Source organism: Pithys albifrons, chromosome 15 (genome assembly GCF_047495875.1).
Source record: "Pithys albifrons albifrons isolate INPA30051 chromosome 15, PitAlb_v1, whole genome shotgun sequence".
In the NCBI taxonomy this organism is placed as follows: domain Eukaryota; kingdom Metazoa; phylum Chordata; class Aves; order Passeriformes; family Thamnophilidae; genus Pithys; species Pithys albifrons.
In genome coordinates, this window is record NC_092472.1 from 1,793,752 (window position 1) to 1,818,181 (window position 24,430).

At 52.4% G+C, this 24,430-nt stretch overlaps 1 protein-coding gene and 2 non-coding genes across 3 annotated transcripts; all 3 read right to left on the reverse strand.

The window, feature by feature from the left end:
- Nucleotides 1–553: 553 nt before the first annotated feature.
- HSPA9 (heat shock protein family A (Hsp70) member 9) lies at nt 554–24,430 on the reverse strand. The gene is made up of 17 exons (XM_071570269.1): nt 24,048–24,430; nt 22,649–22,707; nt 21,024–21,111; nt 19,730–19,911; nt 19,093–19,217; nt 17,162–17,235; nt 16,971–17,077; nt 16,004–16,166; nt 15,278–15,370; nt 13,444–13,653; nt 10,904–11,131; nt 10,021–10,125; nt 8,850–8,967; nt 6,504–6,598; nt 4,700–4,792; nt 2,718–2,858; nt 554–1,324 (listed from the first exon to the last, which is right to left on the reverse strand). The coding sequence occupies exons 1-17, from the start codon at nt 24,126–24,128 to the stop codon at nt 1,265–1,267; spliced, it is 2,022 nt and encodes a 673-aa protein (XP_071426370.1). The 5' UTR covers nt 24,129–24,430; the 3' UTR covers nt 554–1,264.
- Nucleotides 9,477–9,548, reverse strand: LOC139679194 (small nucleolar RNA SNORD63). Its single transcript, XR_011699157.1, has one exon. It is a non-coding gene; the product is annotated as a small nucleolar RNA SNORD63 (small nucleolar RNA).
- LOC139679193 (small nucleolar RNA SNORD63) lies at nt 10,594–10,664 on the reverse strand. The gene has a single exon (XR_011699156.1). It is a non-coding gene; the product is annotated as a small nucleolar RNA SNORD63 (small nucleolar RNA).

Consider the following 24,430-nt stretch of genomic DNA (forward strand, 5'->3'; position numbering starts at 1 on the left):
AGTCTGTAACTTAACTGAAAGCTCACAGAATTGGCACTTGTAGTCTTTTCCCCATAGCTTCTCTTTTTTAGGAAACTGCCTAGAGTCAGAAAAAAAAATCTTTTCCTCCCTCCTAAATACTTGAGCTGCCAGGACAAAGCAGCTGCAAACTGTGTCTTTTCTTCCCAGCTGATGACACAGAGACCAAGAGATGGGGCAGAAGGAGATACAGGTCCCTTTACTGTGCCAAGGAGAATGTACCTCTCTGAAAGCCTGAGCTGCTGGAGGCCACAGTGGGCAACTGCTGCTCTGAGCCTGTTTCAAAAGACAGGCCAAGCAAATCGTGCCTGAGGGTGAAGTCCCAGTTACTGCAGTCACAGGACTTCAGGCATCTCGTGAGTGCAGCAGTGACACTCTCAGCAGGGACTGACCCCAACCTGACACCAGAGACCTTCTTTTTGCCTGTGAATGAAGCAAAAGTTCCAGAAAGCTGCATTTGGCTGAGTGTTCTCCCTGGAGCTCTACAGGCAGTACCACACTCTTGTTCTCCATCAAAGGCCAGGATACCATGAACTCCATGTTGGACACTTTTATGCGTTTATTTTAAAAAAATCCAGAATGAATCCAGTAACAGTTTTATTATCAAGGAAATTGTTTTACAATAAGCAGAGAACAGACACAGGATGGAGCAGAAGGCTCAGACAAGTATTTAACTTCCACATAGCCTCTTTTGTAAGAAATAATGTTACAGCTGAGTTTGAAGTTGCCCCTTTCCTTGAGAACAAGGGTACCAGACTAGCTCAGGGCTGCCTGGTCTCTACCAACGTCACCAGCCTTGTCCCTGCTGCTCACAGGCCCCGTTACCTGCCCACAGGTCCTCAGATCCACCAGGAAGGTCCATGCAGGCGTTATTCTCCTCTCTGTTCCAGCAAGACTTCCATCTCCACCCCTCAATTTAGTAACATGGTTTCCAAACTCGGATCTCGGATTTCATACACCATTGTGTCATGTATTAAATGATCAGCGAGGCCCCAGGTGCCTCAGGAGAATTCCTGGGGGCCCAACACCTAACTCTGTCTGGCATGAATTAACTTCCATCAAGTGACAATTTATCTAGCAGACACATCACTAAGTTTATACATTAAAGAATTTTATATATAGAATACTGCAAAAACACAGTAAGTCTGAATTCTGCCCCTTGCTGCTCAGGAAGGTCCCTTCTCTCCCAAGCGTCAAGAAAATCGACCTCTTTGTCATACTCCAGTCAAGGCAAGACAGAGACTTCTTATTGCTTCTCTTCCTTCTGATCCCCAGAACTTCCAGAGCCCTCTCGTTCAGAGGCCATCTGTCAAAACATTGCTTTATTAGTTGCAGTAACAACAAACTGCTCCTGGACACCTTTCCCCTGCTCGGTGCTCAGGTTTGCTCCAGCCTGGAGAGTCCCTCCCTCAGGGCAAGGGGCAACTGTCCACTGCAGAAGGGAACCAACCTCAGCTCTGCAGGAGCTCTGAGAGGGAGGAAACCATCTTCCCATTAATTCTGCTTTCCCAGGGGATGTAACAAGCTTACACTGCAGCTCTGAACGATTGCAGTTTGACATCAGGAAAGCAGCTTTCCACAGGAAGGACAGCTTAGCACCACCAAGGTCACCTGGGCAGTGTGCCACTGCCATCCTGGAGACTTCCCTGGACAGGTAAGGACACTGGCCAGGGTGCAAATGGGTGGGCCTTTCACTGGGAAGGAGATGGAACAGAAAATCCCAATGGCCTTACTGCTGTGGCTTTGGGCAGACTGAACAGGAAGGCTCTTTTACAATCATCCTTAAAGTAAGTTCAGGCTTTGCTTTACACTTCAGGCAATCCATGCACTGAGGGAAAAGCCCCCTCTGTGCTCTTCCTGATGCTCCTTATTAGGAGCTCCCAGCACTTTTCCATGGAATGCTGTACAGTAACAGAAGCCCTGGGCTAGAGGCAGAGCAACTATGGCAGCATGGCCATAACTTCAGGCCTCCAGCTCTCCTTGTCCTTCCACAGCTGCCCCTTATGTGAGGGCCTCTCAGAGGGAGCTGCAGAGGCTCAACACCACCTCCCAGCCCAGCTCTTCCCTGCAGTTTGGTGTCCTGACCCCTCCCAGCCCAGCACTTCCCTGCAGTTTGGTGTCCTGACCCCTCCCAACCCAGCTCATCCCCGGAGTTTGGTGTCCTGACCCTTCCCAGTCCAGCTCATCCCTGCAGTTTGGTGTCCTGACCCTTCCCAGCCCTGCTCTTCCCTGCAGCTTGGTGTCCTGACCCCTCCCAACCCAACTCATTCCTGCAGTTTGGTGTCCTGACCCTTCCCAGCCCTGCTCTTCCCTGCAGTTTGGTGTCCTGACCCTTCCCAGCCCCACTCTTCCATAGAGTTTGGTGTCCTGATCCTTCCCAGCCCTGCTCTTCCCTGGAGTTTGGTGTCCTGACCCTTCCCAGCCCTGCTCTTCCCTGCAGTTTGGTGTCCTGACCCCTCCCAACCCAACTCATTCCTGCAGTTTGGTGTCCTGATCCTTCCCAGCCCAGCTCTTCCCTGCAGTTTGGTGTCCTGACCCCTCCCAACCCAACTCATTCCTGCAGTTTGGTGTCCTGACCCCTCCCAGCCCTGCTCTTCCCTGGAGTTTGGTGTCCTGACCCCTCCCAGCCCAGCCCTTCCCTGGATCCCAACTCCCCCCTCACCACCTGAGCACCCTGGGATGAAGTGCCACGGACCCACCTTCTTGTATGCCATTTCAAAGAGCTTCAGGGAGGCCTGCTGCAGGCTGGTCGCTGCCTGCCTGATGTTCTCTCCTGTTTCAGTATCTTTACGAGCCAGAAGTTCCCTCATTTTAGCGATTTCTTCCTTCAATTTGTTGCACTGCAAATAAGACACAAAACCCAGAGTGAAATGCTGCACTTGGTTGACTGAGAATCTCCATCCTGCCATTCCACCCACCTACTGGCCACAGCAGAACTACCTTTCCTTGCCAGAAACTATGAAGTTAAGCCTCAAACTGAGTCTGCAGGGACTAGGACTGTGCCCAGTTCCCAGTGGGCACCTGTCCACTCCACTGTGTCCCAGTTGGCATTAATGGAGCCTTGTTTGGGTCTGGGCAGAGGTGCCAAGGACAGAGAGCCCTGGAGATCCTGACAGCTCGCCAGGCTGCGCTCTCTCCCTGGCACAGCTCACCTGTGCCTCAGCCACCCAGGAGCCAGGGCAAGGGGCACAGACAGCTGGTTTTCATCGATATTAAGGCACTGTCAGAGCCAACGAGCAAGGCTGCTCAGCACCCTGTTTAAACCCTCTGCACGTGGGAGGAGGAGCAGAGAGGCAAACCAAAGCAGCGTGGGCTCAGCCCAGCCCTGCACCATCTGTCAAACCCCCCGCACAGTCTGGCATTCCCCTGCCAGCCTGGCAGGCTTGGAGGGGCAGGCCTGGCAAGGGGGCTCCTGGGGACAGCTGTGCTGGGAGCGCTTGGGCAGAGCTCTGGTCACACCACAGAGAGGGGAAGAGCAGCACTGGCCTCTGTCAGCCCCCAGTGGCACCCAGACAGCACAGGGCTGCCCCAGGCACTGCTGCCCACATACCCTTGGTACTCCCCCCTCCAAAAAGTTACAGGGAACAGTCCCTGCAGGGAACAGGGGTTTAGGCTCTGTGCTCCTGCATGAGAAAACTCCAGTGACCGTAATCCCAAGGAGCAGCCAACATCCAGTGCCACTGAATGGTTTGAGTTGGAAGGGACCACCAAGACCATTTCATTCCACCCACTGCTATGGCTGCTCATTTAAGCAGGTTGCTCCAAGCCCTGTCCAACCTGACCTTGGACACTTCCAGGGATGGGGCAGCCACAGCTTCTCCGGGCAACCTGTGCCAGGGCCTGCCCACCCTCCCAGGGAAGGATTCCTTCCCAGTATCCCATCTAACCCTGCCCTCTGTCCATGTAAAACCACTGCCCCTTGTCCTGTCACACCTGCTGGCTGAGAAACAGACTTTTAACTGATTAGAGGCTACTCCCAGTAAACTATAATCATGTCCCCCCAGGAACCCTTTTATTCTGCTTCCCAGTCATTAACTTGAAGACTGGGCACCCTGTTCTAAACTTAGCTTTTGAAATTCACAATGCACCACCTCAGAGTGGTGTGAAAAGCACTCTTTGATATTAGAATATCTTCCATTTCACTCCCCAGAGAGAAAAATTGGAGCTAAGCAGATACAGTAATTTTTACTGCCCCCGAGCTCCTGGGGGCTGTGCATGCAGTGCCAGGACAGCACAGCAGCTCTGCCTTTGCCCATGTTCACACACAGGCAGGCACTGCCCATGAGCTCCAGCTTTAGAGCAAAACTCTCACACAAGCCCCAGCACAGTTCTTACCAAACCACTGCAAGGCCAAGCCAAGGACAGAGCTCGTGCAGAAACCTTTCAGCAGCAGCTTCCCAGGCTCTCAGATCCTCAGTGACACTGAACTCACACTTTGAAATGGGACATTTGCCATTACCCAGACCCTGTTCCCCTGAATTCGCTGGTACAGCCTCCCACCAGCCACACTCATCCCAAGTCCCAGACCCGCGGTCGAGGATGTGCCACCTTTACCCAGCACAGAAACATGCCCAGAGCTGGTGCCAGGGGCCAGAGCCAGCTGTGAGTTACGTGAGAATCCGAGCAAGGATCGTGTAAGGAACCTGAGCTGCTTCACACTGCAGGTGCAGGACCCACCCACCTCATCTGCTGGCAGCTGATCCTTGAACTCCTCCATCTTGGCCTCGGTGTCGTGGATGATGCCCTCGGCCATGTTGACGGCTTCCACTCGCTCCTGTGGGGACAGCTGGTCAGGGGCTGCTGCCACACGGCTGGGGCACCAGCTGAGGGCATTCCTCCCCTAACTGCCAAGCTCCACTCTGGTTCCCACCCAAGGAACTTGGCCCTAATGGCAAGGGGGCAAGAGGAAATGCAAGCAAAGCATTTCTAGATGCACTCTGACACCGAGAGGCTCGAAGAGGCCAGTCAGCCCTCACACTGTCACACTCGAACTCACTGCCCTGAAGCAGCATCACTGCTGGCACACTGAAAGGCCAGGACCTTCAGGGACAGCACAGCACACTCTGCTCCCTGGGAAAGCCACAGCGCTTTTGGAAGATATTTCAAAGTTCCTTCAGCAACAAGGACACCAGAGACAAGTCAAATGCTGGGCTGTTTTAGCTGTGTTCCCTTATTACAAAAACGCCTTCATGTGATTGCCATGGCAGTAAAACCACGATCAGGAAAGAGTAATGAAAGAATTTTGACGATTACAGTTCCACAAGTCAAGAGAAGTGTTCAAGTAACCTATCCCCCCTTTCTCTGCAAGTTCACTGGACAGGGACAGGTCCCACTTCAGGACTACAGCAGGGAAGAACTTACCCAGCAATTAAAGGTACAAAGTATGGCAGCAAGAAAAAGTTTTCAGTGCAGCCTCTTCAAATGCCAACCCTCCCACTACATTCCCGTCAGCGATGAGGTTATTTCAACAGTGGGACTTTCACACCAAGGCCTTTGATGGTTTTAGAGGTTCTGAGGCAAGGCAAAGCTGTTCTCCATGAACTTATTCCCTGCTTCTCCCCTTCAGTCCCCTTCTGATCCCTTCACTACTGAGGGCAAGACTCATAGCACTGGCTGAACACCTGAGACAGCTTCCTACAGACTGGTAGAGTACAAAGGGGACCAATTCCATGTGCCAGTTTCAGCAATCACTGAACATATGCTGGTGCCATACCCCAGTCAGCCCGTGCTGTGTCTGCTTAAAAATCAATGCCCTATATTTAGTCACATAATTCATTAGTATTACCCTCATTAAACCAATTAGTTCCAACCATTAATCCTGTGTGTATCACAGGTCCAGTCACTCGACTATGGCAAGTGTCAGTCTTTCCTTGACAGAGCCAGTGAGGATTTCCAACACCTCCTGAGGGCCCCACCTGCACCGAGGGCCACCACTGGGCTCACAAGGGTACAACACTCCAGATGCCACAGCGAGACTTCAAACCCTACAGAAAGTGACTTCCCACTGAGGAAAGACAAGGCTGAGGTGCAGCTTTTTTTGGCAGGTCCTATAAATTAAGCTTTAAAATAAATTCACAGTAGCATAACTATCCTCATACTGGCTCAACCTGACCAGAGCACTGCTGTGAGCACCCAGTGCATGGCCAAGGTAACAGGCACGTGGGCAGTAAAGAGCAGTGATGGCAGAAACATAACTATGGCTGCAAAGCAACAGGCAGGTGAGGTTGCCCACTGCTGCCTCCATGTCCCAGGAATTCTTCAGGGAGCAAATAAAATGTCAGTCACACAGGGCAAGGCACCCAACCCAAAGCCAGATGTCTCTGCAAACACCCTCTTGCAACCTGGGAGTGCAAACTGACTCTAAGGAAGGAAGCAGACACTGGGGTAACAGCTCAAGGGCCCCAGACAGAGCCTCCATCCCCTCAGGGGTGGGCACAGCCCGTGGCACAGGGTGGTGAGGGCAGCAGGGAGCCCTGCCCCGTTACCTTCCTCCGCCTGTCCTCCTCCGCGTACTTCTCCGCGTTCTTCACCATGTTCTCGATCTCGTCTTTGCTGAGCCCACCCGAGGACTGGATCACAACTGCAGGAGAAGCAGCACCAGTGAACAACATGCTCTCCCCTCTGAGGAGAGGATTATCCCCCAAACTGCTCAGAACTCTGCACCTGTGAGGATCTTGTGGGCAGTACAAAGACAGCCAGTCCTTGCAGAGGCAGAGATGCCGCTGGCAGGATAAAAGCCCGATCTCTCAGATCTGCAAACTCCCCAGCTCTGCCAGACACTTCCTGCCCACTGGGCTGCAAGTCACTTTTGGCTGGTCTCCTGCAAAGTGAGGGAGCACCAAAGCCCCCAAACCAAAGTGCATCCCAGGTTAAAACCACAGAACTAAAAAAAAAAGAAAATCCCAGCAGAAACACAACTAACAAAAAAATCCAAAGAGAAGGAATTGTTTCATCAAAGATTCCTTTCCCTGCTGGAAAACAGCCCAGGCTTGTGGCAGGATAAGACAGCACTCTCCACCCAGCTCCTCACACTGCCCTTAATAAGGGAATGTAGCACAATTCTATGAGCAGACTCTTAAAGGTTCCCTCTTTTTTTTTTCTCCTTCCATTAGTGTCAAAAAATACAGTCTAGACAAACGAATTTCTGCAGTAAATCAGAAACCCTTTTATTGCAAAAGGGAGGACCAACGTCCAGGATATCCAGGTATATTAAGATCCTCATATAAAGGAAGTGTTTTATGTAAAATCTCCAGTGATACAAACCCCTGAACAAGGACACACATACATGTGTCCTCTGGATGCAGATGTGGGATAAGCAAACCAGCCTTGTAATTAGGACCACAATTGCATACAGGAAGGCAGATAAACATTCTGGTTGCCTATTATCAGAAGCCTTTTACTCTGCAGCAAAAGGCTGCCACACATCCAAAATCTACAAGGAAATCAAAGTAACAAGCAGTGTGGTTTTGATAAATTGCTGCCAAAAGGCCAAGAGTATGAATAGGAGCAGCACATACACCTTTGAGTTGGGCATGCAGAGCTAACACTTTCCTTAGCTGGAGTGTGAGTGTTTCACTGCCCAAGGGCTGTCTCCAAGAAACAACTGAAGGGCAGTACAGAGGATTCCCAGTTAAGGGAACAAGAAAGATCTATTTTCTATCAGGGGAATCTGTAAATGCTTCAAATTAATTTTCTTAGCCCACAGCAGAGCTTTAGAAACTGTTACTGTGGCATTAATTACCCTGGAACACTGGGCCTAACATTCCATTGGACCACAGAGCAAAATGCACTGACAGCTTGAAGTCCCTGAGGCTCCTGACAGTTCCAGACTTCCAGCCCAAGTGGATGAGATGAACAAGGTGGTTACAGGGAATACCTGCTGCTCAAAAACACTCCTCTCTCCAGACCCCTGTAATGGAACCATTACAAACAAACAGGGTCTTGGCAAGGGCTGAGCTGTTCAGCTGGACATGACACACCTTGGAATCAGAGATCTCCCTAATTTGATTTCTCCCTTAAAAGCTGGCCCCTTCATGCAGGCAGGCTCCCAGACAGCAATCCCTGTGTTAGCACAGGGCACTCCCACAGAACAGGATGCCCAGCAGCACAGCTCAAGAACAACTGGTGTTGCATTGCCAACCTTTGTTTTCTGTCCCTTCAGGGTAACACCGGGCATGATATCACTGCTCTGGGCACCTCAGTGACACAGGACAGCCTGAGAAGCAACAGGAGCACGGCCCCCAAACACCTGTGAGCCCAACACCTGGGCACGGAGGCAAAGTTGAGCTGTGCAGGAAACCCAGGAAACAGCTCTGCTCTGCTGAAATGTTGCTGTAGCAATCCCAGGAGATGGCAGGACCAAGAAAGGACTGTCACACCGGGCAAAAGCACTTGGAATGTGGGAAAACCCTGCCAGTGAGGACTGTCTTGACCTTGGCACAGTTAGGTGCTTCATCTCTGCCTAATGTGCAAGGAGAGCATCCACTGGCAGGAATCTGTTGGCAGAGTGCTGTGTGCTTACAGGAGTACCAGGCACTTCTGTCACTTCTCCCCCTGCCCATCTCATTCTGCCCTCCTTTCCAGCAGAGGCACTGAGGCCGAGATGACTTCAACTGCATCTGAGATGGACTGACAACAGATTGCTTGGGTCACCCTCGCTCTTCATTGAGCCACATGCAGCAGTCCCCACCCTCGACTGGGATGCCCATCAAGGCAGCACTCCATACCCTCTGGAGTCACCTGGTGTTCCCCTCAGTGCCCAGTGTGCCATGGCACCATTGTGACTCCTCCAGGCCTTTCCCCATCCCTGGGCAGCACCCCAGAGCACTTACTCTGCTGTTCACGCCCGGTGCCTTTATCCTTGGCCGACACGTGCACGATCCCGTTGGCATCGATGTCGAAGGTGACCTCGATCTGGGGCACTCCGCGCGGCGCCGGCGGAATCCCGACCTGGGAACAAGTTGGCCACAGGGACACGAGCTCAGGGGACAGGCTCCAGGGCTGGGCACGTTTCCTTGGTCATCTGACACTGAATCAACTACTAACCAAACACCAGAGCCGAGTCCTGTAAATACCTGTTGGCCTGATGTGCTGCATTAGCATCCTGACAGATGTAACAGGATACAGGTTTCTGGCAGGACCAGTGCACAGAAACCACGTGGGAGACCCCCCAGGTTTGGTTTCAAGGTGCTACAGGTTCTGCTGTACTGCTAAACAAGCCCCTCTTCCATGGCAGGATGCTCTGTTTCCTCAGGTCACTGACCACCTCTGAGGAACCACTTTAAGACAGTGGCAGGCAGCACAGCTTCCTTCAAAGGTATAAAAGAAAGGCCAAGCCCTTCCTTTCTGCAGGGCTCTTCCAGCCCTGGCCAAACCCACTCTGGGCAGGGAGCTTGTCAGGCAGCCACACACTGCACACCAAGCCCTGGAGCACATCTGCTCTCCATTCAGCAGGGCATGGTGCTCAGTTTCACAAAGTCTCCACAAGATCCTTCTTCAGAATGATGTGTTGACAGTTAACATCATGGCACACACACTGCAATCCCAGCCAGGCCACAAACATCCCACGATGCTCTGGCTCACATTAACTCAACTCAGGGACTGCAGGTACCCTGGAGCTCCAAGACCTGTCTCTGCAACACCAGAGGAAAGGCACCTTATCTCCATCTTGTCTCCTGGACAGGTCTGGGACTGCAGAGATCTTTTATGCCCAGAGCCCTTTTAGGTCCCCAGGCCCTGAGGCTGCAGTAGCCCCTGTGCCACAGAAGACTGCTCAGGAACTCTGATCTCCATCTTAAATAGTAGTTGCTCCCCTGCCATAGAAAGGCTGTCCCAGAGCCAGGCTGTGCCTCTGCAGGCTGCTTTTTTACTACAAATGGGGTCAAATGTCTTCTGTAAGATGACTCCCCCTCAACACTGCCTTCAGGGCAGCTGAAATGGAGAAGGCTCTGAATGTCTCCAAGAAGGTCAAGCCTAAGGTCATGAATAGAGAAGCCAACATACCAAGGTGAACTGGCCAAGCAGCTTGTTGTCACTAGCCATCTCTCTCTCTCCCTGGCACACTTTGATCTCCACTTGTGTTTGCCCATCAGCAGCTGTAGAAAACACCTATGGAAAAGGAACAGAATGTTACTGTATAGCCAATAAATTGGAACACATGAACTGATGCAGTTACAAGCTGACTGAAGGAATAAAAGGAAGCTACTTGGAACAGAAAGACTGGTTAAATGTTTGTTGTTCTCTTGATTCCAAGGCATCAAGACTAGAAACAGCCAAGCTCACTAGCATCTTGTCCTAATGCACTTGGGGACACAAAAACTGGCTGTGCCAGGGCAGCAGCAGGTTCCATGGCAGCCACACACCCCAGAACATCTGCCACCAAAGCTGCTGGGCTCCAGCCCAGCCCCGTGCCCCAGGCAGCTCAGGTGTTATCAGTGAGAGCACACAGCAGCAGGCCCAGACAAGGCCAAGGGAAGGAGAGGATCACACCCAAGTCTATCAGAGCCTTCCAACACAGGACTAAAGATAATCCCCTCCCAGGCATGCAGCCCGAGAAAGGTAGTGTCCAATGGGCGTGGTGCTCAGCTGAAAAAGGTCTCCACACAATTCTCTTCAGAATGATGTGTTGACAGTTGACATCATGGCACACACACTGCAACAACCCTGACCAGCCACAAACATCCTGGGCTATCTTGGCATCCATTAATTCAACTCCCCTCCCCTCCTGGGCACACTAATGACCAGCAGAGATACTCACTGACTGGTATTAAAGCTGATTTCTACACTGCTTCTCCTTGACCAGACCATCTACTGGGATGCTTTGGGAAGCCTTCCCTGGGTGTCCAAGAGCAGCAGAGAAATCCCCCCATGCAGAGTCAATTCCTACCTGGCTCTTCTTGGTTGGGATGGTGGTATTCCTGTTGATGAGCTTTGTGAAGACACCTCCCAGTGTCTCAATGCCCAGGGAGAGGGGAGTTACATCGAGCAGCAGCACGTCAGTCACGTCCCCAGCCAGGACCCCGCCCTGGATCGCTGCGCCAATGGCCACGGCCTCGTCGGGATTCACGGCTTTGCTGGGAGCGCGGCCGAACAGCTCCTGCACAGTCTGCTGCACCTGAGGGGGACACAGCACAGCTCTGTGTGGGGCAGCCACCACTGCCACAGGAACCTGCCAGCCTGGGCTGTGCTTGGCTCCTGCTGCCACGTGAGCCTGTGGCATGACAGAGACACTGGGTCTGGGCCTGCTCCCTTCATTCCCTGTCTTCCACACACACTGATGAACACGCTCATTTCAGTAAAGAGAGCCCCTTCTACAGGGGCTTTTTTGCCATCAAGTTTGCAGCTGTAATTCGACCACCATCAGTGCTTTTATGCAGCCCAGCCATATTGGGCAGGGATCACTCCAGGCTTATCCAGGAGTCAAGGACTGCTCCCTGGGAACTTGTACAAACCAACGCTGTGCAGAACAGAGCTGTCAAGGACAGCACAGCTGTGGAGGCAGAGACAGGCAGGGTAAAAAAGACATTCAGAAGCACAGTTCGTGTTGTTTGTGTGCAATAAAGGGGAAAAAAAAGGGAATTGTATGAAGAACAGTACTTTCCAACTCTATTTACCAGGCTGTTTCAGCAGAGCACATGTGCTGTGCCAGCAGTCTGAGAGGTGCTGTCAGCTCTGCACTGCTTGGTCTGTTCAGAAGGACTGTGCTCATGATGCCAAGAGATTTACTGCTGAGCCATCCACATGGGAATGCACCAGAGCACAGCCCAGAGCTTCCCTCCCCTGCCCTACAAGGGAGGGGTGTGGGATTTGTGCTCCTCTCCAAGTGCAGCTGTTGGGCACAGCCCAGCACAGGAGAGCACAAAACTGCTGAAAACAAACACCCAACTGTGCACTGCAGCCAGGAGACACCTGCCTGGAGTGCTCATTACAGAGGAACACTCTTTATGTGTAAGCATATAATTAAATGCAAGTCTTTCCCTCTGGAGGCATATTTCACAGAAACATTGCTTCCAACCACCCACGGTACTTCTCCTGGAGTATTGGCCATGGGAGTGCTCCAAAGAAGCCACGTTCCCTCCCAGCAGGGTGAGAGAATAGAACAACACACAAAAGAGAAGGTTCTGGGCTGTGCACAACACACCAGCACTGATTTCAGAGCCAGAGCTACAACTACAGGCACTCTGGAGAGCATTCTGAAAGCTCAAAGCCACAGATGCTAGGGGTTATAATCGAGGGGGGAAGGAAAAATAAGTATCAAAACTTAAAAGTCAGTATTTAAGTCTTGTCTTCCACCACTAAAGGATACATAATGTTTCAGGAAAGGCTTCCTCACTTCTACAATTTGCCATCACTTTATATATAGGTAATCACACCATTTATCCAGCTGTAAGAACAAGGACTTTGGGAATATATAGCAGAGTTACTCCACTGGAGCTTTGGCCAGACCAGGAGCTTCTGTTTTATCTTGCTGCTCTGGCTCCACTGCCTGGGTCATCACCTGCTCACCTCCAGCCACTGGGCTCATTCAGTACAGGGAGGAAAACCCCTCTCACCAAACCCCAGATCAACCCCAAGCAGGACCATGTACACACCTACTGTCCTAGAGAGAACCTGCAAATCACAAATCTTTACAGTAAACAAATAGTCTAAGCCTGATTGATCCCTCTGGAATGAGATTTTGATGCCCTCTGTAGGAAAGGACATGCTGACCCCTGGAGAGAGCAGTGCACACTCATGTTCAGCTCCGGCTTCAGGGAGCTGAAGGCTGGGAACAGGAGCAGTAAATCACCTGCAGACAGCACCTTATCTACAAGACTGTGCATGTCAGCACAGCAGACTTTTAAGCTACCTGTTGGTGCTTATCTCCACAGAATATAAAGGCCAGACATCAGATAAAGCAGTGTCTGGAACAGCCACTGAAATGGCCTTGCCAACACCCAGCCTCCAACTGGTGGCTGATCACACACAACCAGCAGGTATCAGAGCTGTTCTGCTCCTGCTGTTTCGTCACAGCTGCTCTAAGTGCTCTACATGGGGTGGAAATCCCCTGGAGGGCAAAGATTACTGACAGGTGACTGCCATCGAAGTGTACCTTTATCACACAGAGTCCCCAACAGGAGAAAACCCCCTGTACATCTCCACAGTGCTGCTCCTGTCCAGTCCACACCAGAACAGCACAGACTGCAGCTGAACATGCAACTCCCAACACCTCCCACTTGACTTTGTAAAGAGCAACTCAACTACAGTCTCAGATCCCAGCTGAGCTACTTAACAGGGTGAGAGTCCCTCGGCTCTGCTTCCATGGGACTCCTCAGCATGTCTGCTCTGCTCTGGGGGCCCTGGAGCCACCAGCCCCTCAGCTTCCCTCTAACAGGAAGCTCAGGGCAGCTGTGCCAGCTCTGCCTGGGACAGGCACTTAGCTCATACCTTTGGCATTCTGGTCATGCCACCAACGAGGATGACTTCCCCAATGTCACTCTTGCTGACTTCAGCATCCTGCATGGCCTTCTGGCACGGTGCCACCGTCCTCTTGATGAGATCAGCCACGATGCCCTCGAACTGCGCCCGAGTCAGCTTCATGTTCAGGTGCTTTGGTCCAGAGGCGTCCATGGTCAGGTAGGGCAGGTTGATGTCAGTCTGCAGCACGGAGAGACTCAGAGTGAGCACAGCAGTGGCAAACAGGGCTGCTCCACACAGTCAGATCAAGTTACAAGGTTCTGGCCTGTACTGAAGCACCTACGTTGCTGCTCACCCCACAGCCTGGCCTTAAGTAGCAGCAGGCACACTTTGATGTTTGACATTCAGAGAAAAGACAATTATTTTGTTCCACACCTCATGATTACAACTGTTAAGCTCCAATTTGAATACTGTGTTATTGCAAGGTCTTTCATTGTTAAGGAAAACAAATTAATTTGTCATAGCCAGGAGGTAAGAGCTGAAACACTGGATGTGACCACCTTACTCCTGTTCCTTTAGCACAACACACAAAAAAGTCCATCTTCAGAATTCCCAAAGATTCTGCCAACTAACATTCCACACCAGGTAAGCTCCTTGAAGGAAAGAACTCATGGCTGTTTTCTAAGTGCCAATAACTCATATTAACAGCCAGAGTTAATTAGTGAAAGGGACCATAATCCCCACTTCCTATGGCTATTTCTGAATCTCTTACAAATTCACAGGCTGGATTATTAAAACCAATCTTATACTGAAATCATTCACGTGCTGAGTCATGCTGACAACAAAAGACACTACAAACCAAAGCAATTAAAACATTAATGCTTTAAGATGTAGAGATTAAGTTTACACAACAAGAACTAAAGCCATGTTACTGACTAGAGGTGTGCAGTCACTTTTATAAACAGCATGGTCAAAAGTATTAGGGGAAAATGAGGCCAAAAGCAAGTTGTTTTCCCTTCACTGCTGAAGAGTTAAGGAATTCAGTTTTTCCTAGTATGAACAAACTGGATTTGCCAGCTCTTGAGCTCATAAAACAGAGCCTGCTATGTTTCTGGCAGAACTATGCACCCATTGTGACTGGCCTAAACTCCTTGCTATGAGCTCCCCACTGGCCAACAAAAAGACCACCATCAAATAAAATGAAAAATGTTTATTCAGAGCCTAGAAATTGGCAGAGTCCCCATTTCAATTACTATATAATTGACCTTAATTTCACTTAGCCAAGACTATTACACTCCCAACTTGCTCCTTCTCCAGCTCCTCATTCAGTAGTGAATAAAGGCCACGCTTGAATGCATCAATACACAAAGCTGATGGAAAGAGGAAAGGGGGTGTAGCTGCCCATTGTCTACAAAACTCCTCTATAGGCAAGGAAGTCGAGATTACAGAAATTACTACACTAATTAGCTGTTCCAGTGGAACGAGGAGCACCAGGATTTCCTGGGTTTTGGAGCAGCTGGCACGAAGCAGTGGTCCCAGTAAGCCAGCAGCACTGGCTGCACTGAACCCCCTGATGCCCATCATACTTCTGAAATACAGCTGGGAACAAGGGCACATTCCCTGAAGATCAGAAAACACTGCCAGGAAAAGGCAAAACCAGCACCCACTGACATTCTCAGCCCCAACAACTAACTGTGCTCCAGGACAGCCCACCCTGCTCCAGGACTGGCTGTGCCAGTGACGCTGTTTGGTTACAGAGGCTTGTTCTGCCACAAAACAGATCAGCAATGTCAGAGAGCCTTGTAAACAAAACCAGTGCAGAACTCAGTGTACCAACTGTTGTAGCAGACTGCTTGGGACATACCTGCACAGATGATGAGAGCTCACACTTGGCTTTCTCTGATGCCTCTCTCACTCTCTGAAGGGCCATGTTGTCTTTAGTCAGGTCAACACCCGTCTGAGTGACAAACAACAAGGTTAACAGACTCAGCTCCTGCTCAGGAGTCACTTTGCTGCAGTTCACCTTCTTACCACCCTTGACTGTAAAGATATTTCTAGAGTACAGCCTGCTATGTGCAGTTCTGCTGCTCTCTTTGCTTCCAGCAGAGGTATTTAGCATTTCAGATCTGCCAGCCCTCTCTGCTCTGCAAGTGACTATACAGTAAATTACAGATTAAAGCTTGGAAAAGCTGCTCCATCACAGAATATAAAGACATGACTGAATTAGCAAAGGGGCTGGAATTGCATTCCAGTTTCCTCCAGCAGACCCTGTATTGCATCTGTGCTGTCACATTCAACTGCCCCACAGTACTTATTTTGAAAGGTAAGCAGACTGTGTAGGACAGTCCTGCTACATGAGAGCAAAAAGGCAAAGTCCTGCTAGTCCAGGTCTTCCAGGAGATGATCAATCCACCTCAAGACAAATGTATGAACTGGAAGCCAGGCTAACAGGTGTCTAATACTCTTAAATTCCAAGTGTGCTGTAAGTGACAAATCAAGTCCTAACAATTTAAGAAAGTTCCCATTCTTCTATGGAAATTACTTTGAAAAGCAGTGTAACACAAGACTCTGCTCTGAGGAGACACCTTACCTCTCTCTTGAACTCTTTCACTATATGCTGGAGTAAAGCCTGGTCAAAATCTTCTCCACCTAAGAAAGTGTCACCATTGGTGGACTTCACCTCAAAGACCCCCTTCTGGATCTCCAACACGGAAATATCGAAAGTGCCACCACCCAGATCGTAGACTGCGATGCTGCAAGAGGAGAGGCAGGAACACATCACTTTCTGGACAGAGCTGTGTGGCTCAAACCTCACTCCCCCCCAGAGATGGAGTGTGCAGAACTCACACTGCTGCCCACAGAAGTTAAAAGCCTCTCTAAAGACAGCAGTAAACAAAACTCACAGTGTACATATTCCCTGAGCACTGAGAGGCCTCGTGGGAGGGAGTTCCTGGAGCTGTGCTGCACAATGCCCAACCTTGCCCATTATGTCAGAGAGGGCAGTTCCTCCCTCTTCAAAACCAGACACACTCACATCCAACGACAAGGGCAGGGACACCACAAGTATTATGAAATGTGTTTTTCAAAATGTGAGGCTTTCACAGCACTGTCATCTACATCAGAAATGCAGAATCTCTGACAAAAGCCCTGCATTTCTGTAACCACCCGTGACAGCAGCAAAGGCTGAATGCAGGCAGGGGAGCTGCAGGCCATGGACACCTGGCACAGCTCCTGGGCCACCCTCCAGCACCACTGTGACAGGCTCTCACCCAGCTGTCCTCTGCCACATCCAGCACTGCCACCAGTGGGCAAGACAATTAAATTGACATCAGGTTTGATAATTAAGTTGTAGATGCAAGTTATGAACTCTCCTTCTTCAACAAGGTTGGCTGGCACAGAGCAGAGGGGACATTACACAGCTCTGACTCACAGCTGTGAGTCCACCTTGGCAGAACCCCAACCAATGCTCCAGAAACCAGAAAGCACAAGAGGCATTTCCAAAGCAAATCCCAGCACCCTTATTTGAGAGAGAGGAGCTGTTATGCACAGGCACTTACACCTTGTCTTCTGACTTGTCCAGACCATAGGCCAGTGCAGCTGCTGTTGGTTCATTGATCACCCTCAAAACATTCAAGCCAGCAATCTGCCCAGCATCTTTGGTAGCCTGAGGGAAAAGGAGGAACAGTGCTGACTGCTGAGGGAAATTACACCCAATTTATAAGCCCCAATCCTATAGCTGGATGAGTACCTGTCTCTGAGAATCATTGAAGTAAGCAGGGACTGTGATCACAGCATTCTTTGCTGCATGCCCCAGGTAGTTTTCTAGGAAAGAAAGGAGACAAAACAGGAAGTTATCCTTGTAAGAACACCAAGTCATTATTCATAGCATCACAAGATCACAGAATGGTTTGGACTGGAAAGGACCTTAAATATCATCTCATTCCATCCCCTGCCATGGGCAGGGACACCTTCCTCCAGGACAGGCTGCTCCTGTCTGGCCTGGCCTTGGACACTTCCAGGGATGGGGCAGCCACAGCTTCTCTGCCCAACCTGTGCCAGGGCCTGCCCGCCTGCACAGCAAGAACTTCCTCCTAATGTCTGATCTAAACTCACTCTCTTTTAGTTTGAATCCATTCCCCTTTTTCCTGTCACTACATGCACTTGTAAATGGTCTCTCTTCATTACTATGTAGTTTGAAATAATTTTGCTCAACTAACAACACAAGACAGGCTTGCTGTCTTCTGGGAAGATGCAGAGGGAGCTGTGCAGAAATCCAGTCCTTCCACATAACATGGAATAGTTTGTAGATTTTTGACAGCACAGCACCATTTTGGCAGCACCTCCATAATTCCATCAGTGACTGGATGCCACTGGTGTGCATTCATCTGACAGCTTAACTTGTCTGTGCAGCATGCAAGGCTGAAGCTCCTTTTATTTTGAGTGTTCAACATGTGATAAACTTAAAATTTCCTCTTTCTCATCCTGATTATACAATCTGCTGTTGGCAACTTACACAGTACAAATAATGTACATACACTACCTTTGTAAGCACTTAATTAATAACTTCCATACTTACTAAAATAATTTTAGAGCACTTACTAAAGTAAGTTTGTGTTTAACTTTTCAGACAGCAAGTCAGAAAAACGTGTATTACACCCCCATTTAAGTTCATCAACTGCTCTCAAAAAAAGAGAAGGATGTCAGCAAATACAAATCCAGACCTGCTACAAAGTCAGAGTGTGCAGAGTGCAGTGAGGTTGCCCAGACAGGACTCCAGCCCTGCACAGAGCTTACCCACTGCATTGTTCTCTGCTGTGCTGCTACAGAGCCAGACCCTTCCACAGCTGCAGTCATGCAGCACCCAGGCCAAAAGCCCACACCTTTATGGCTAAGGCAGAGAAACACCATCCTCCAAGTAAAAGTCAGATTTATCATCTCTAGGTGCTCACATACCCCATACTTGTATTTTACTCTTGGGTGGAGCTTTAGCAAAGGTCCAGGACCCAACACTGAAAAAACAATCACCTCTGGAGGAGGCTTCAGTCCTGCCCTCCTCACACTTGTCACTGGACACACAGTATTTACCAAGAAGGGTGCAGAAGGCAGCCAGTGACTGTTCACTCTGTATCACTCAGTGTCCTGAGAAACCATTTTAGGAATTGAAACAGAAAAAAAAAGAAGAATCTCCAGGCCAGTGGCTCCTGTCCCCCAGTGAAGATTTCAAGTCACCACAGACTAATTAGCTATTCAGTCAGTCCAACAATGGGGTCCCTTGAACACTCCCTGTCTCCCTACGTGCTCCCATCCAGCAGCTGAGGAAGAACAAAGCCACTCCAAGCCCTGCCTGCCCCAGCTCGTGCTCAGCTGCAGCCAGGGAGGCACAAGGACTGAGCTTCCAAGGGAAAGGAGCTCCCCCTTCTGAGAGTGTGAATTCAGTTACTGTGAGGATCAACTCGGGCAGGATTCAATTCTGGGAAGTTATTTTTTAGGTAAAAGCACTAATATTTTGCCAAAGGTCTGGGACTGAGGAAGGCTCTGATCTTCCTTGAGGCTTCCTAAGAGCCCACCCTGCACCCTTCCCCCATTTGCCCTGTTCTATGAGGCTTTGGTCCCAGAAAAGCACCTTTTTGGCTGCAGCACTTCCATTTACAGTGCACACGAAGACCCAGCAGTACCAACCTGCAGTTTCCTTCATCTTCATTAGAACAAAGGCACCGATCTGGCTGGGAGAGTAGAGCTTGCCATGGGCCTCCACCCAGGCGTCCCCGTTGGAGGCACGGACAATCTTAAATGGAACGTTCTTGCTGGAAAACACAGGAGTCCACACTCAGTTTCTCTGCCAGTAGATAACACAGACAACTTCTGGACAACACTGAACCTGCCAGCAGCAGCCTCAGACACAGAGTCCCAGCAGTACCAACATACTGCTCCTGCTTTTAATCAGCTACATCATTTCATCATAAGCCTGAGGTCTGACCTTACAGCTTTGATTGTAAAAGCCCTCAAGAATGAGAAGAGCTGGAAGCATCAGGAAGACTTTTTCCCTCTTCTCTGAAAGCCTTAAGGTGATCAGCAACTAATAAATCCTGAGATGAGCTCAGCTGGTGCCACTAACATCAGTGTTGTGGGTTCAATCCCTGTATGGCCATTCATTGGAGAGCTGGACTCGATGGTCCTTGTGGGTCCAACTCACAATATTCTGTGAAACCTTGGAGAGCTCAGTGCTCAGACCCGAGGGCAGAGCCCCTTCCCCCAAGCAGTACCAAACAGGGTGGCACTGCCCCCCAGCCAGCAGCGGGTGCCGCCCCTCACTCACATGTCCTTCTTCACCTCCGAGTCGTCGAAGCGGCGGCCGATGAGGCGCTTGGTGGCATAGAAGGTGTTGTGTGGGTTGGTGACGGCCTGGCGCTTGGCCGGCATGCCCACCAGGCGCTCGCCGTCCGCCGAGAACGCCACCACCGAGGGCGTGGTGCGCGCGCCCTCCGAGTTCTCCAGCACCTGGGGCACGGAGACAGTGAGTGCCAGCAGGGACTGCCCCGCACTGCTGTGCCCACAGGGACTGCCCCCCACTGCTGTGCCCACCCTGCCACTGCCAGTGCCGGCAGGGACTGCCCCGCACGGCTGTGCCCACCCTGCCACTGCCAGTGCCAGCAGGGACTACCCCGCACGGCTGTGCCCACCCTGCCACTGCCAGTGCCAGCAGGGACTGCCCCCCACTGCTGTGCCCACAGGGACTGCCCCTGCACTGCTGTGCCCACCCTGCCACTGCTGCCAGTGCCGGCAGGGACTCCCCTGCACTGCCGTACCCACCCTGCTGCCAGTGCCCACAGGGACTGCCCCGCACGGCTGTGCCCACCCTGCCACTGCCAGTGCCAGCAGGGACTGCCCCGCACTGCTGTGCCCACCCTGCCACTGCCAGCAGGGACTCCCCCCCACTGCTGTACCCACCCTGCCACTGCTGCCAGTGCCGGCAGGGACTCCCCTGCACTGCTGTACCCACCCTGCTGCCAGTGCCTACAGGGACTGCACCGCACGGCTGTGCCCACCCTGCCAATGCCAGTGCCAGCAGGGACTGCCCCGCACTGCTGTGCCCACCCTGCCACTGCCAGTGCCAGCAGGGACTGCCCTGCACTGCTGTGCCCACCCTGCCAATGCCAGTGCCAGCAGGGACTGCCCCGCACTGCTGTGCCCACCCTGCCACTGCCAGTGCCAGCAGGGACTGCCCCGCACTGCTGTGCCCACCCTGACACTGCCAGTGCCAGCAGGGACTGCCCCACTGCTCTGCCCACCCTGCCACTGCCAGTGCCAGCAGGGACTGCCCCGCACTGCTGTACCCACCCTGCTGCCACTGCCCACAGGGACTGCCTCGCACTGCTGTGCCCACCCTGCCACTGCCAGTGCCAGCAGGGACTGCCCCGCACTGCTGTGCCCACCCTGCCAGTGCCAGCAGGGACTGCCCGCACTGCTGTGCCCACCCTGCCACTGCCAGTGCCAGCAGGGACTGCCCCGCACTGCTGTGCCCGCAGGGACTGCCCCGCACTGCTGTGCCCACCCTGCCAGTGCTGGCAGGGACTGCCCCCCACTGCTGTGCCAGCGCTCCCCGCACTCACCTTCGCCTGTTTCCCCTCCATGACGGCCACGCAGGAGTTGGTTGTGCCCAAGTCAATGCCAATGACAGCCCCTTTAATGGCTTCGGAGCTGCAAAGCACATCAGGGCAAAAGGAAATTACTGTTAAAGCAAAGAACTGGATAGCAAAAAACCTGCCAACATAAAGGCAGGAGAAAGTGATTTTCCACTCGATGCTGAAGCAAGTCCATGCTGTGTCCTGACCTAAGGCATTCTCTGGCACCCCTGTTCTCAACCAGATCACTTATAGCTAAGTCCTTGCTTGTTAAAATAAACACATAAAATATCATTCTTCACCTCAATATCTTTACTCTGTGTGTGTATTTCTTTCCTTCTTTCTTCGTTTATTTTTTAATTAATTAATTTATACATTTATTTCCTCCCTCCCTCAACAACCCTTATGATTTTGACATAAAATAACTAATTTTGTCCCTACACAGGCAGGACTTGTTTTCTGTTACTTTTGATCACAGTCACAGAATGGTTTGGGTTGGAAAGGACCTTTAAGATCATCTTGTTCCACCCCCTGCCCTGGGCAGGGACACCTTCCACTGTCCCAGGTTGCTCCAAGCCCTGTCCAACCTGGCCTTGGACACTTCCAGGGATGGGGCAGCCACAGCTGCTCTGGGCAACCTTAGTGTTCCAACTTGTTTGGAAACATCCACTGGAGTCAAAATACTGTTAATAAACTGTATTTGTTTATTTGTTATTGGTTAGCATGGGGAGAAGAATCCACAGGATAAACTGCTCAGCCCATGTGGGGTTCTCTGATCCAGAGCCAAAGCAAACCACCTTTTGATCCTAAGGAGCAACACGTCAATTTAATCCTGAAAAATGGGATTAAAAGTTTTTTAATTTCCTCCTTTCTAAGAAGAGTGTATTACCCATTTGGAGACTCAGAGAACCCTGAATCACAGCCTTCCCTTCCAAACCCAGCCAGGCTCTGGGATGGACAAGGCATTCAGCAGGCACAGCAGGACCACATTTATCACCAAGAATCACCTTCTCCCTCCCCAAGCTGCCAGTGGTTCAACTCCAGTTCCAGTAACAAAGCACTGATGTTGGATTTTCAACTGCTCAGGTTCTCTGCACCAAACAGGAACCAGTTTTCCTAACACAGATTTCCCAGTCCATGTCCTGAATCAGCATCAGCCACAAATATCTGCCAAAGTCACAACAAACTGCTACTCTTCTGCCGTTATCTTGCAACAAGATAAAAGGTGATGCAAATGACAAGCTGTTGGAAATGACCTTTATCCCCAGTGAAATGGTGCCAGGCATCACTCACTCCATGGCAGTGTAAAACCTCCTGTCCCACCAAAGGCTGGGGTACTTTCTGCTGTGTTTGGTGTTAATCAAACAAATCTCAACAATCCCCATTCTGTGGGCCCTGCTGGTGGTGGGAGAAGGGGGAAGAGCAATTCTCAAAGTTCCCCTGAAGAAAACCAAGAGATAAAGAAATAGTCTATGAAAGTCACATGCTGAGAGGTTATAGTTTGATTTTGCTGGTTTTGCTCTGTTACTCCACCTCTGGCTCCAGTACTCAGTTCTGGGATCAGCAGGAGAGGGAACACCAACCCCCAGCAGCCCAGCCCCAGGAACACTCACGCGTATCTCCTGCTGGAGGCTGCTCGGAGCACATTCTGGCTGAGGCCATTCCAGAACGTCTGCAAAACAGAGACACCCCAATGAAAATGCAGCTTAAAACATCAAGAGGTGTTCAAACCAAGCCTTTCAGAGGCAGTGTCTGAAGATACACTGTCCCACTGCAAGGTTCATCTTTAAAAACTCAGGTGCAAACTAAGGAAGAATTTAGGAAAGATTCAAACTGACTTAAAAACTTCAATTACTGAACTAATTCATCCACCACGATCCTGACTTCTAGGACCAGAAGGGACCTATTTCCTTCATATAGAACAGTGTATGGATATGGCATCAGACAGGAGACATTTCAGCAAGTCAACTCTGAACCTTCAGCTTCCAGGGAGCAGCAGCACCAGATAAACATTAACCCCATTTCTCGGAGCTTTGCGCCCGGTCAGCAACAAACGCCCTCCTACATCCCCTGAGGGATCTGTGCTCGAGACTGTGCCGCACAGCCCCAGCAGCTTCTCCCTGCGAGCAGGAACACGGCACGAATGTTTCGCTCCTTTCTGGGGATGGGCAGCCCGGGCAGGGCCCCAGCACGGGCGGGATGTGCCGGGCCTGCCCGCCCCACGTGCCTTCCCAGCCCGGTGCCCGCTCCCACCGGCACTCGGAGCGTCAGCATCCACCAATCCCGCCATAAATTCCCTTTGCAGGGCACAGGCCCAGGCATGTCCACAGCCCCTCAGCAATCCCGCCGCACTCTGACCCTTCCAGCACGAAATCCCAGCACTGACTGGGGGGTCGGGACCCGCCCGCCGCCAGCGCGCCCTCCCCGCCCCGCGGTGTGCCCCGACCCCGCTCCCCATCTCCGTTCCCGGAGCACCCCCCGCTGCCCATCTCTGTCCCCAGGCCCTTGCCGGCCGCGCAGTGTCCCCAGGGCGTCCCCCGCTCCCTCCGGGCCCTCCCCAGAGCCTCCCGCGTCCCCGCCGGTCCCGCAGCCGCCCCTTGCCCGCAGTGTCCCCCCGTGCCGGCACCATCTCTGTCCCCAGGCCCTCCAAGGCCTCACAGCCGCGCAGTGTCCCCGGAGCGTCCCCCGCTCCCTCCGGGCTCTCCCCTCAGCCCGTGGTCCCGCTGCCCCCGGTCCCGGTGCCACCCTCAGCCCCGGTGCCCCCCCGGTCCCGGTGCCCCCTCGGCCCCGGTGCCCCCTCAGCCCCGGTGCCCCCTCGGCCCCGGTGCCCCCCCGGTCCCGGTGCCCCCTCGGCCCCGGTGCCCCCTCAGCCCCCGGTGCCCCCTCAGCCCCGGTGTCCCCGCAGCCCCGGTGCTCCCCAGGTCCCGGTGCCCCCTCAGCCCCGGTGCCCGCTCAGCCCCGGTGCCCCCCCGGTCCCGGTGCCCCCTCAGCCCCGGTGCCCCCGTGCGGTACCTGCGCGCGCGGGGCGGGGTGCGCGGGGCCGGCGCGGGCTCGCAGCAGGGGCAGGCTGGCGGCGCGGCTCGCGCTCAGCATGGCGGCACCGGCGGGCTCGGCTCGGGCCCTTCTGGAACCCTCCACCCACGTGGGCCGCGGGGGGGCGCGGGGCGCGCCGCAGGACCCCCGCCGCGGGCTGTCTGGGGCGCCGCCTGATCCCGCGTTGCCCTCCGGGACGCGCTTCGGAAAGGCCGTTCCCCTCGGAGCGGCCGCGCGAGGCCTTTGCGGCACCGGCGGGGAGGGCGCGGCGCCCTCCGGGGCGCGGCGGGGCGGGACGGGGCCGGCGGAGCGGCGCGGGGCGCGCGGGCGCGGCGCGGGGCAGCCCGGGGTCCTGCGGCGGG

What these genes read in the sequence shown, in the direction of transcription:
- HSPA9 (XM_071570269.1), bottom strand. Translation starts at nt 24,128, where the DNA reads ATGCTGAGCGCGAGCCGCGCCGCCAGCCTGCCCCTGCTGCGAGCCCGC. An exon ending in AGCTCTCATCATCTGTGCAG is followed by an intron (nt 13,654 to 15,277) that starts GTATGTCCCAAG and finishes TCCGTGCTGCAG; the next exon opens with ACTGACATCAACCTGCCCTA. An exon ending in TGCTTGGCCAGTTCACCTTG is followed by an intron (nt 8,968 to 10,020) that starts GTATGTTGGCTT and finishes ACTTGTTCCCAG; the next exon opens with GTCGGGATTCCGCCGGCGCC.